Source organism: Chiloscyllium plagiosum, unplaced genomic scaffold, assembly GCF_037043375.1.
Source record: "Chiloscyllium plagiosum isolate Xiang-an unplaced genomic scaffold, Cpla_swu_hap1 HiC_scaffold_2, whole genome shotgun sequence".
NCBI lineage: Eukaryota > Metazoa > Chordata > Chondrichthyes > Orectolobiformes > Hemiscylliidae > Chiloscyllium > Chiloscyllium plagiosum.
In genome coordinates this window covers 5,475,861-5,488,857 of record NW_028270140.1, presented here as the reverse complement: position 1 = coordinate 5,488,857, position 12,997 = coordinate 5,475,861, and the positions used below count along the sequence as shown (strand labels likewise).

The window sequence follows — 12,997 nt, the reverse complement described above, 5'->3', positions numbered from 1 at the left end:
GCTCATCCCTAATTGTCCTTGACAAGGTGGTGGTGAGCTGCCTTCTTGAATTGCTGTAGTCCATCGGTTTTAGTACACTCAAAGTGCAAATAGGAAGAGAGCTCTGGGATTTTGACTCATCAACAAGTTAACAATGACACTACAGTTCCAGGGTGCTGCAGGGAACTTTCTAGACAGTACATGCTGCTGCCACTGTGCAGATGAAGGGAGTCAATGCTAAAGATGTTTGGATGCCAAATGACCATTTTGATCTGCATAGTATTCAATTTCTTGTGTTATTGGAGCTGCATTCATTCTGACCAGCAAACCATAATCAATCTAACTCAGTATGTAGATTGTCCGACCAGAGGGGAGGCCATATTGAATTTGGTACTTGGTAATGAACCGGGACAAGTGATGGGCTTGTTAGTGGGTGAGCATTTTGGTGATGGTGACCACAATTCTGTGACTTTCACCTTGGTTATGGAGAGAGATAGGTGCGTGCAACAGGGCAGGTTTTACAATTGGGGAAAGGGTAAATACGATGCTGCAAGACAGGATCTGAGGAGCATAAATTGGGAGCACAGGCTGTCAGAGAAGGATGTCATTGAAATGTGGAACTTTTTCAAGGAACAGATACGTCATGTCCTTGATATGTATGTACCTGTCAGGCAGGAAAGAGATGGTCATGTGAGGGAACCTTGGTTGACGAGGGAGATTGAATGTCTTGTTAGGAGGAAGAAGGAGGCTTACATAAGGTTGAGGAAACAAGGTTCAGACAAAGCATTGGAGGGATACAGGATAGCCAGGAGGGAGCTGAAGAAAGGGATTAGGAGAGCTAAGAGAGGGCATGAAAAATCTTTGGCGGGTAGGATCAAGGATAACCCTAAGGCCTTTTATGCGTATATGCGAAACATGAGAATGACGAGAACGAGGGTAGGTCCGATCAAGGACAATAGTGGGAGACTGTGTATTGAGTCAGAAGAGATAGGAGAGTCTTGAAAGAGTACTTTTCTTCAGTATTTACGAATGAGAGGGACCGTATTGTTGAAGAGGAGAGTGTGAAACGGACTGGTAAGCTAGAGGAGATACTTGTTAGGAAGGAAGATGTGTTGGGCATTTTGAAAAACATGAGGATAGACAAGTCCCCCGGGCCTGACGGGATATATCCTAGGATTATGTGGGAAGCAAGAGAGGAAATTGCAGAACCGTTGGCAATGATCTTTTCGTCTTCACTGTCAATGGGGGTAGTGCCAGGGGACTGGAGAGTGGCGAATGTTGTGCCCCTGTTCAAAAACGGGAATAGGGATAACCCCAGGAATTACAGGCCAGTTAGTCTTACTTCGGTGGTAGGCAAAGTAATGAAAGGGTACTGAGGGATAGGATTTATGAGTATCTGGAAAGACACTGCTTGATTAGGGATAGCCAGCACGGATTTGTGAGGGGTAGGTCTTGCCTTACGAGTCTTATTGAATTCTTTGAAGAGGTGACCAAGCATGTGGATGAGGGTAGAGCAGTGGATGTAGTATATATGGATTTTAGTAAGGCATTTGATAAGGTTCCCCATGGTAGGCTTATGCAGAAAGTCAGGAGGCACGGGATAGTGGGAAGTTTGGCCAGTTGGATAGAGAACTGGCTAACCAGTCGAAGTCAGAGAGTGGTGGTAGATGGTAAATATTCAGCCTGGAGCCCAGTTACAAGTGGAGTTCCGCAGGGATCAGTTCTGGGTCCTCTGCTGTTTGTAATTTTTATTAATGACTTGGAAGAGGGAGTCGAAGGGTGGGTCAGTAAATTTGCAGATGATACGAAGATTGGTGGAGTTGTGGATAGTGAGGAGAGCTGTTGTTGGCTGCAAAGGGACTTAGATATGATGCAGAGCTGGGCTGAGGAGTGGCAGATGGAGTTCAACCCTGTCAAGTGTGAGGTTGTCCATTTTGGAAGGACAAATAAGAATGCGGAATACAGGGTTAACGGTAGGGTTCTTAGTGAGGTGGAGGAGCAGAGGGATCTTGGGGTCTATGTTCATAGCTTTTTAAAAGTTGCCACTCAGGTGGATAGAGCTTGTAAGAAGGCCTATGGTGTATTAGCGTTCATTAGCAGAGGGATTGAATTCAAGAGTCGTGAAGTGATGTTGCAACTGTACAGGACTTTGGTTAGGCCACATTTGGAGTACTGTGTGCACTTCTGGTCGCCTCATTTTAGGAAAGATGTGGAAGCTTTGGAGAAGGTGCAGAGGAGATTTACCAGGATGTTACCTAGAATGGAGAATAGGTCGTACGAGGATAGGTTGGGAGTGCTAGGCCTTTTCTCATTGGAACGGCGAAGGATGAGGGGTGACTTGATAGAGGTTTATAAGATGATCAGGGGATTAGATAGAGTAGGCAGTCCGAGACTTTTTCCCTGGGTACAACAGAGTGTTACAAGGGGACATAAATTTAAGGTGAAGGGTGGAAGGTTTAGGGGGGGATGTCAGGGGTAGGTTCGTTACCCAGAGAGTGGTGGGGGCATGAACTGTGCTGCCTGTGGGAGTGGCAGAGTCAGAATCATTGGTGACCTTTAAGCAGCAATTGGATAGGTACATGGATAGGTGCTTAAGCTAGGACAAATGTTCGGCACAACATCGTGGGCCGAAGGGCCTGTTCTGTGCTGTATTGTTCTATGTTCAATCACACCACTGACTGAAGCCTTGTAGATGCTGGGCAGGTTTTGAGGTATCAGGGTTTAGTTTACTTGAAGAATTCCCAGCCTCTGACATTCTATTGCAGCCACAGTATTTATACGGCTGGTCAATGTCTAGTCAATCGTAAGTGCCAGACTATTGGTAGCAGGGGTTTGTGATGGGAATGCCATTGAATGTCAAGGAGCAATGGTTGGGCTCTTTCTGGATGATGGTCGTTCTGCAGTTGGACACTGACTGCCTCAGTCTCTCAGGAGCCATGAACTATGCTGATACTGTGGAAGCATCAGGGAGCATTCCTACTTCTGACCTCCTGATGGAAGGAAGGTCATTGAAGCAGATTTAGACTCAGATACTGCTGTTAGGAGCTCCTGCAGTGGTGTCCTGTACCTGAGATCGCAACTGTCTTTATTTTGGGCTGTGTGTGACTTCCAATGTGCCCCTGGTTCCCATTGACTCAAGGGCTTGAGTAACAAATCTTTTTCTAATAATGGTTAATTAAAAGATTGCTTTAATCACTGGTGGAACAAGAAAAGTTGATGAATTTAAAGAAAGAATTGGATGCTTTTCAATATATTGGATATATCTATGCAGTTATCTTCTTGCTCCTCTCCCTTGCTCTCAGTAGGATTGTGTTTTCAATAATCATATTTTCTATCAACATATATTTTCACTATTGTATTGGGTAAACCTTAGGAGGGCAAATAAGGGATTTAATTATTTTTTAGCATGAACAGGAAGGATACTCCCAGTCTGAGTAGTTGTCTATCCAGTTGGGGTAAAAGTATAGGTACTAAAGATGGTAAGAGCACAAAGCATGCAATTATGAATGTTATATGGTTCCTTTTCCTTAAAACTTGCATCTTTCAGCATAAAATGAGCATTGGTCAAGCACAGAGATGAGACATGGGTGTGGGATATAGTTTATTGAGTCTGCTTCACTAGTAAATATGATCATATTTTATCTGGTGATCTTCAGTTGCACTTTCCTGCCTTTTCCCCACAAGGCTTGAGTCCCTTACTTATTAAAAACCTGCATCTCTGAGTCACAAATATACTTAACAACACTGCCTCCACAGCCCTCTGCGGTTAAGAATTCCAGAGATTCGCATCCCTCTGAGAGAAGTATTCCTCCTCATCTCTGCCTTAAATGGGTGACCACCTTGTTCTGAGATTATACGCTCGGCTCCTACTGGAAGCCGCCTCTCAGCACCGAATGTGACAAACCCCGAAGAATCTTTAATATTTCAGTCATGTTGACTTTCACTCTTCTAAAGTGCACTGAACAGAGCTAATCTATTTGACCTCTTCTCATAAGAAAATGTGCATCCCGAACTTGAAGAAACTTTCTGGGCTGCGTCCAATGCCGGTATATCCTTCTGAGATAAGGGGACCAAAACTTTATCGTTTTCTTGATGTGGGCAACACATTTTTTTTACTCCCTTACCTTTGAAATAAAGGCCAACATTCCATTTGCCTTCCCCATTGTGCTGAACTTGTATGCCATCTATTTTTGTGATTCATGCATGATGGTCCCAAAATCCCTTGGCACTGCAGTTTTCTTAACTTAATATTCATCACCTCTATTCTTATTATCCATCTACAGAGTTTTTGCACATTCATTAACCTCTGTGAACTGTGTCACCCTCACCATTTTCCCTCCCACCTATTTTTGCTATCCTCAAACTTGGCATTAGTACATACATTTCATCAACTCATTAATATATGTTGTCCATAACTGTGGCCCTGTGGCTCTCCACTAGTTAGAGATCCATCCTGAAAATGCCCCATTAATCCTCACTTGTATTGGTAAACCAATTCTCTAAAAATACTAATACAGTATCCTGACCCCCTGCCCAAACAGCATGAGCTCTTTTTAAGTAGCCTTCTAAAATGCCTTTTAATAATCTAAATACTAGTAGTTTCCCTTCATCTGTCCTAGTTATTACCTGAAAGAAATCTGATGAATTTGTTAGGTATGATTTCCCCTTCTTGAAGCCCATGCTAACTTTGGTTGATTAACTTATGGTAGGAATTGAACTGAGAGAAGGGTCTTCTCGTTCTTTGAGGAGGAAGAGACTCTTAAACTCCAGAGTGCATGAAGTGTGGGTTTTTAAGGGAGGCTAACATGGTTGTGAAGGTTGTTTTGATCAAAATCTGCAAACACGCAACCAAGGTTACAAATTTTGCAATTATTAAATGTAGTAAATGTAGTCCCTGACATCTTTAGCACTTTTTCTTTGAATTGAATTATCATTGTTGTCATTTCACATGTTACTGACAAATAGTTTGTGATTCTAGAATTACACTAGACTTGTTATTTTTATGTGAATTGATCAAAAACCTAATCTTTATTTGCCCATCACTTTCTGATAAACATAGTATTCAATTGTATTATATTTAATCTAAGAGGATGAGGTACAATAGAATCACATTCTCATTTGGTGCTTTTTATAAATTTGGGAATTGAAAATTAAATACTAAAATTAAAAACAAAAGTAACTTCTGCAGAGCTTATTGAAGTGTTCTGAAAATGCATTGCTACCAGAAATGAAGTCAAAATATTTAAGTTTTTATTTATTATTCCAGTAAGAAGGATTCAGATATTCGTCAGCGTGAACTACTGGCAGCTGTCTCTCCAAGTTTGCTGAAATACTTACAGGACAATGCTCGGGAAATGGTGATGAATAAGGCAAAAAGTGTCATTGTGGCAGATATTCTGGGCCATGCCATTGGTGATTTGCAGCCTGCCATGAATGCTGTTGTTGAAGTGGCTGCAGAAGTCTTTGTTCCTGGAGGCAGTAATGGTGAGGTAATGTGTTAACATTCATCTTTTATTTTAGAAATGTGCTGAGAGGGGATAATGGCTTTTATGTGGGGTAATTTTTTTTGTGGAATTAACTTGATTAAAGAAAATGAATACAATGCATTTGATGCAATAAAAAACTCTAAAGACACTACCTGGGGCATTATAAAATAAAGTATGACACCAAGTCAAATGAGTTCTCAGTTAGCTGACAAAAGGGTTGGATTACAGTAGTCAATAAAGGAGAAAGGTGAGGTCAAAAAGGTGTAGGGAGGCAATTCCAGAACTTGGGAGCTGGAAACTCTCAATGATGTGGTGATTGACTTATTTTTTAAAAATCATTCACAGTATGAGGGTGTTGCGGGCTGGGTCAGCATTTATTGCCCATCCCTAATTGCCCAGAGGGCAGTTCAGAGTCAACCAGATTACTGTGGGTCTGGAGTCACACGTAGGCCCAGACCAGGTAAGGATGGCAGATTTCCTTTCCTAAGGGACATTAGTGAGCCAGATTGGTTTTTTCTGATAATCAGCAATGGATTCATGGCCATCATTAGATTCTTAATTCCTAACATTTTATTGAACTCAAATCCCTCCATCTGTTATGCCGGGATTTTAACCTGGGTCCCCAGAACATTATCTGCGTCTCTCGTTTAACAGTCCAGTGATAATACCACAAGGCCATCACCTCCCCTTGGAGAATGGGCAAAGGAACATAGAAGTCTGAAAGGGTTGAGAGGCTGGGCGAGATCAGAGACCAGAAAGGCAAGGCCATGAAGGGACTTGAAAACATGGTTGAGAACCTTAATCTCAAGATGTTGCTTAATTCGGATCCAGTGCAGATGACCAAGTACCAGGGTGATGAGAAACACACTTCAAAGTTTGTGCGAAGATTTGTAGCTCGGGTGCTCGTTGTTGTGGTTCTGTTCGCCGAGCTGGAAGTTTTTGTTGCAAACGTTTCGTCCCCTGGCTAGGCGACATCATCAGTGCTTGGGAGCCTCCTACGAAGCACTTCTTTGATGTTTCCTCCGGTGTTTATAGTGGTCTATCCCTGCCGCTTCCGGTTGTCCGTTTCAGCTGTCCGCTGTAGTGGTTGGTATATTGGGTCCAGGTCGATGTGTTTGTTGATGGAGTTTGTGGATGAATGCCATGCCTCTAGGAATTCCCTGGCTGTTCTCTGTCTGGCTTGCCCTATGATAGTAGTAGTGTCCCAGTCGAATTCATGTTGCTTGTTGTCTGCATGTGTGGCTACTAAGGATAGCTGGTCGTGTCGTTTCATGGCTAGTTGATGTTCATGGATGCGGATTGTTAGCTGTCTTCCTGTTTGTCCTATATAGTGTTTAGTGCAGTCCTTGCATGGTATTTTGTACACTACATTCGTCTTGCTCATGTTGGGTATCGGGTCCTTTGTTCTGGTGAGTTGTCTGAACGTGGCTGTTGGTTTGTGTGCCATTATGAGTCCTAGGGGTCGCAGTAGTCTGGCAGTCGGTTCCGAGATGCTCCTGATGTATGGTAGTGTGGCTAGTCCTTTTGGTTGTGGTATGTCCTCGTTCCGTGGTCTTTCTCTTAGGCATCTGCTGATGAAGTTGCGCGGGTATCCGTTTTTGGCGAATACCTTGTATAGGTGTTCCTCTTCTTCTTTTTGCAGTTCTGGTGTACTGCAGTGTGTTATGGCCCTTTTGAATAGTGTCCTGATGCAGCTTTGTTTGTGTGTGTTGGGGTGGTTACTTTCATAGTTTAGGACTTGGTCTGTGTGTGTGGCTTTCCTGTATACTCTTGTAGTGAATTCTCCGTTCGGTGTTCTCTGTACCATCACGTCTAGGAATGGGAGTTGGCTATCCTTTTCTTCTTCTCTCGTGAATCGGATTCCTGTGAGTGTGGCGTTGATGATCCGGATTCCTGTGAGTGTGGCGTTGATGATCCGGTGTGTTTTTTCTATTTCCGTGTTTTTAATGATTACAAACGTGTCATCGACATATCTGACCCAGAGTTTGGGTTGAATTTGTGGTAGGACTGTTTGTTCTAGCCTTTGCATAACTGCCTCTGCTATGAGTCCCAAGATCGGTGATCCCATGGGTGTTCCGTTGATTTGTTCGTATATCTGGTTGTTGAATGTGAAGTGTGTTGTGAGGCACAAGTCCAGTAGTTTGAGTATGCCGTCTTTGTTGATAGGTTCAGCGTCCTGTTTTCTGTTCTGTATGTCCAGTAGGTTGGCTATTGTTTCTCTGGCTAGGGTTTTGTCAATCGAAGTGAACAGTGCCGTCACGTCGAATGATATCATGGTTTCTTCTTTGTCTATGTGTATATTTCTGATGATGTCCAAGAATTCCTGTGTTGATTGTATAGAGTGTTTGGATCCGCTGACCAGGTGTTTCAGTTTCTGTTGTAGTTCTTTGGCCAGTTTGTGTGATGGTGTCCCTGGTAGTGGTACTATGGGTCTGAGTGGGATGTCTGGTTTGTGCACTTTAGGTAATCCATAGAATCTGGGGGTGTTGTTGCTTTCAGGTTCCATTCTTTGTCGGTCCGACCTGGTTATCTGTCCGTTTTTTTGTAGGTTCCTCAGTGTGTTGTTTATCCTATTGGTGAGCTGTGGGGTGGGGTCAAACTCCCTCTTTTGGTAGGTGTTGGTATCTGCAAGTAGTTGTTGTGCCTTTTGGATGTAATCAGATTTATCTAGGATGACCGTCATTCTGCCTTTATCTGCTGGTAGTATGATTATGTTCTTATCGTTTCTTAGTGATTTCAGTGCTTTCCTCTCCTTGGTGTTGAGGTTATGTGTTTGACCTACAAAGAATGAAACCGGAAAGCAACAACACCCCCAGATTCTAGCAGATGCCTAAGAGAAAGACCACGGAACGAGGACATACCACAACCAAAAGGACTAGCCACACTACCATACATCAGGAGCATCTCGGAACCGACTGCCAGACTACTGCGACCCCTAGGACTCATAACGGCACACAAACCAACAGCTACGCTCAGACAACAACTCACCAGAACGAAGGACCCGATACCCAACATGAGCAAGACGAATGTAGTGTACAAAATACCATGCAAGGACTGCACTAAACACTATATAGGACAAACAGGAAGACAGCTAACAATCCACATACATGAACATCAACTAGCCACGAAACGACACGACCAGCTATCCTTAGTAGCCACACACGCAGACAACAAGCAACATGAATTCGACTGGGACAACACTACTATCATAGGGCAAGCCAGACAGAGAACAGCCAGGGAATTCCTAGAGGCATGGCATTCATCCACAAACTCCATCAACAAACACATCGACCTGGACCCAATATACCAACCACTACAGCGGACAGCTGAAACTGACAACCGGAAGCGGCAGGGTTAGACCACTATAAACACCGGAGGAAACATCAAAGAAGTGCTTCGCAGGAGGCTCCCAAGCACTGATGATGTCGCCTAGCCAGGGGACGAAACGTTTGCAACAAAAACTTCCAGCTCGATGAACAGAACCACAACAGAAACACACTTAACACATGGGCTGGAAGTTCTGCTGTTTCATGGAAAGACAGTCAGGAATGTATTGGAAAGTTCATCAAATGAGACTTTGTGGGTAGTGCTGAGGAGTAAGAAAGGGACAGTGTCACTGTTGGGAATGTATTGTGGACACTTGAATGGTCAGTGGGCAGGCGAAGGGGAAATTTGTAGACAATTAACCTGAGATGTGTACAAGCAATAAAAATATAATTAGGGATCTCAACTTGCCCAACTTTAGTTGGGATTGTCCTGGTATAAAAGATTTAAAGGGGGCAGATTTTTTGAAATGCATTCAGGAGAGCTTTTTTTATATCAAGGTGCTACAAGAGCCTTGCTGGAATTAATTCTGGGGGGACAGAGCTGTACTGGTGGTTGCAATGGCAGTGGGTGAAGATTTTAATAATAGCAAACGATACACTGTACGTTTTAAGTTTGTTCTAGAAAAAGAAAACAAATTGGTCTGCAGAAAAAGGTTTTGAATTGGGGAAGGCATATTTTATTGAAATAAGGAAGGATCTGGGGAAAAGAGACTGGGGAAAGCTACTTCTGGGAAAATCGACAAAATGTGGAAGGGGAGGCATTCACATTCTGTGCAGGGTGAAATATAGCGTAGAGAACCGTAGAGGTCTGTGAATATTCATGACTGGCTAAAAAGGAAAGAGGCTTTTAACAGGTACAAAGGAAGCAAAATAACAGAGGCTGTTGCTAGGTATAGACGGTGCAGAAGAGATCTTAAAGCAATTAAGAGGGCAAAGAGAGGCCATGAAAAAGCACTGGTGGACCCAAGGTATTCTACTCTTCGAGGGGAAGAGGATAACCAGGAAAAGGATAGGGTTTGTGTGCGGAGCCAGAGGACTTTGATAAGGCATTAGAAAGGTCCTTCACATCTGTCTTCACTTTGGAGACTGAGCATTTTGGAAGAGAGACTATGAGGTTCCTGAATAATCAGTGGTTGAAGGAATGTATCCCTGAAAAATTAGATGTTTCACTTTGGAAGAATAACAATTTAAGGGAATACTAAATAAGTGGCAGGACATTAGGAAGCTCAGTAATAGAGGCATTTTGAGATGTTTGTCCACAGGTCCCTGGGGCAGCAGGGCAGTTTATTAAGGTGGTTAAGAAGGTTTTATGGCCCCTTGTCTTTTTCAGCTATGGCATAAATTATAAGAGCAGTGATGTCATGTTGGATTTGTACAGAACTTTGAGTCGGCCACAGCTGTAGTGCTGTGAGCAATTCTTGTCACCTCACTGTCGGAAGGAAGTGATTGCATGTTGCCTGGGATGGAGCATTTGAACCATGAAGAGAGTTTGGATGGGTTTGTGTTGTTTGTTTTAAAACCGAGGAGGCTGATGTGTATAAGATTATCATGGACATTGTGGATAGAAAGCAGTTGTTACCCTTATTTAAAGGGCATAATGTTTAATTTTAAAGGCAGGAGACATGAGGAAAATATTTTTCATCCAACAGGTGGTGGGAATCTGGAATGCATTGGGAGGGGAGTTGATGCGGGAAACTTCACAACCTTTTAAAAAGTACTTGGATGAGCACGTGAAGTGTCGTAACACTCAAGGCTGTGGGTCAGGTGCGAGAAAGTGGGCCTAGTATAAATGTTGTCGGTGCAGACTGGATGGGGCAAAGGCCGTCTACTGGACTCTGTGGTTCCATGATTCTTTCTGTTCCTCATTTCAGCTCCATATGGTAGAGCACCCTGCAGGGCACCTGGTTCTTAAATGGTTAATAGAACAAGATGGAAAGATGGAGGAACTTGGAAAGCCAGGTAAGAGTTTTATTTTGAGGGTGTGGACGTACAGCTCAGGGTTGTGTAATTAAGTTTAAACACGGTTTGTATAGTGAGACATCATGTAACATCAACGTAGACCTATTGCACTTAGAGTCATACAACATGGAAACAGACCCTTCGGTCCAACTCTTCTGCGCTGACCAGACATCCCAATCTGACCTGCCATTTGGCCCACATTCTTATAACCATCCAGATGCCTTTTAAATGTTGTAATTGTACCAGCCTCCACCACGTACTTTGGCAGCTCTTTCCATACACACACCACCCTCTCAATGAAAAGTTGCCCCTCAGATCCTTTTTAAATCTTTCACCTCTCACCTTAAACCTGTCTGTTTTAGAACATAGAAGAATACAGCGCAGTACAGGCCCTTCGGCCCTCGATGTTGCGCCGATCCAAGCCCACCTAACCTACACTAGCCCACTATCCTCCATATGCCTATCCAATGCCCGCTTAAATGCCCATAATGAGGGAGAGTCCACCACTGCTACTGGCAGGGCATTCCATGAACTCACGACTCGCTGAGTAAAGAACCTACCCCTAACATCTGTCCTATACCTACCCCCTCTTAATTTAAAGCTATGCCCCCTTTTGGACTCTGCCCAAGGAGAAAGACCTTGTCTATTCACCCTATCCATTTATAAACCTCTATAAGGTCACTCCTCAGCCTTTGAAGCTTCAGGGAAAGTGCCCCAGCCTATCCAGCCTCTCCCTGCAGCTCAAACCCTCTGGTCCTGGCAACATCCTTGTAAATATTTTCTGCACTCTCTCAGGTTTTAACATGATCCTTCCTATAGGAGGGTGACCAGAATTGTACGCAGTATTCTAAAAGTGGTCTCACCAACGTCCTGTAGAGACACAACATGACCTCCCAACTCCTATACTCAGTGCACTGACTGATGAAGGCAAATGTGCCAAATGCCACCTTCACCCTCCTGTCTACCTGTCACTCCACTTTCAAGGGACTATGTATCTAGGTCTCTTTGTTCAGCAATACTCCCCAGGGCCCTACAATTAATTGTATAGATCCAGCCCTGGTTTACCTTACCAAAATGCAATATCTCTCATTTTCCTAAATTAAACTTCATCTGCAACTTCTCAGCATATTGTCCCATCTGATCAAAGTCCTATAGCACCTTGAGATAATCATCTTCACTGTCCACTACACCACCAGTTCTGATGCCATTTGCGAACTTACTAACCATACTTCCTTTATTCATATCCAAATCATTTATATAAATGATGAAAAACAGTACTGAACGTTGTGGCATACCACTGGTCACAGGTCTCCACTTTGAAAAGGAACCCTCTACCACCACCCTCTGTCTTCTACCTTCAAGCCAATTTTGTATCCAGTTGGCTAGCACACCCTAGATCCAGAATGTGATCTAACCTTGCTAACCAGTCAATGATGCAGAACCTTGTTGAATGCTTTACTGACGTCTTCTCCACTCTTTCTTCAATCTTCTTGGTCACGTCTTCAAAAAGCTCAATCAAGTTAGTGAGCCACAATTTCCAATGCAAAAACCAATGTTGACTATCCTTAATCAGTCTTACCTTTCCAACTACACACAGATCCTGTCCTCAAAGTAAGGCTAAACCAGCACTGGGCAAAACTAAGCATCTGTGTGTGCTGGAAAATCAAAGAAAATCAAAACAGTACTTCCAAATTTTCATTTCAGAATGCCATACGTGTGGTACTATTTGAATGCGCTTTGTATCAAGTCCATCCTAAGCTAATTATTAGCTTTCAGTAAAAATATATGATGCAGTGAAACTTGTACAATCTGTAAGGTAAATCTGCAACAGTTGGAAATGAGGCATTTTGCCTTTCTTCAATATTTAGATCACATTCTCAAAGGACTTGCCTCAGCACGAAGCTGAAAATATTAACAAGTGGAAAATTGAATATTAATAGCCTTCATTTTCTTTGATCTGAACTTGTTCCACTCTCTGATAAGAACTAATGTTGCCTTGAGCTCTGATGAGTTTTAAAAATGCTAAAGAACTTGTGCCAATAACAAGCAATTGTGTTTTGCCTTACTGCATGATTACCATATCCAGCAGCTGTGCCATTCTCCAGTGGGGCCATCAGATAGGGCTGTGCTTTATTACTCTAACAAAGAGAACCATCTCTAGCCTTGAACCAAGAGCTAATTACTCAGAAGTCCATGTTGCTTGAACCAGCCAGACAACTTTTACAGAGTTCCATTGGGATTCTCCAT

At 43.1% G+C, this 12,997-nt stretch overlaps 1 protein-coding gene across 1 annotated transcript in view; it reads left to right on the top strand.

Moving 5' to 3' along the window:
- Positions 1 to 12,997, top strand: part of pum3 (pumilio RNA-binding family member 3) — a 52,430-nt gene that overhangs the window by 32,358 nt on the left and 7,075 nt on the right. The window contains exons 15-16 of the mRNA XM_087994392.1: positions 5,246 to 5,468; positions 10,663 to 10,750. Coding sequence (XP_087850518.1) covers positions 5,246 to 5,468; positions 10,663 to 10,750 — 311 coding nt within the window. The remainder of the gene's footprint in view (positions 1 to 5,245; positions 5,469 to 10,662; positions 10,751 to 12,997) is intronic.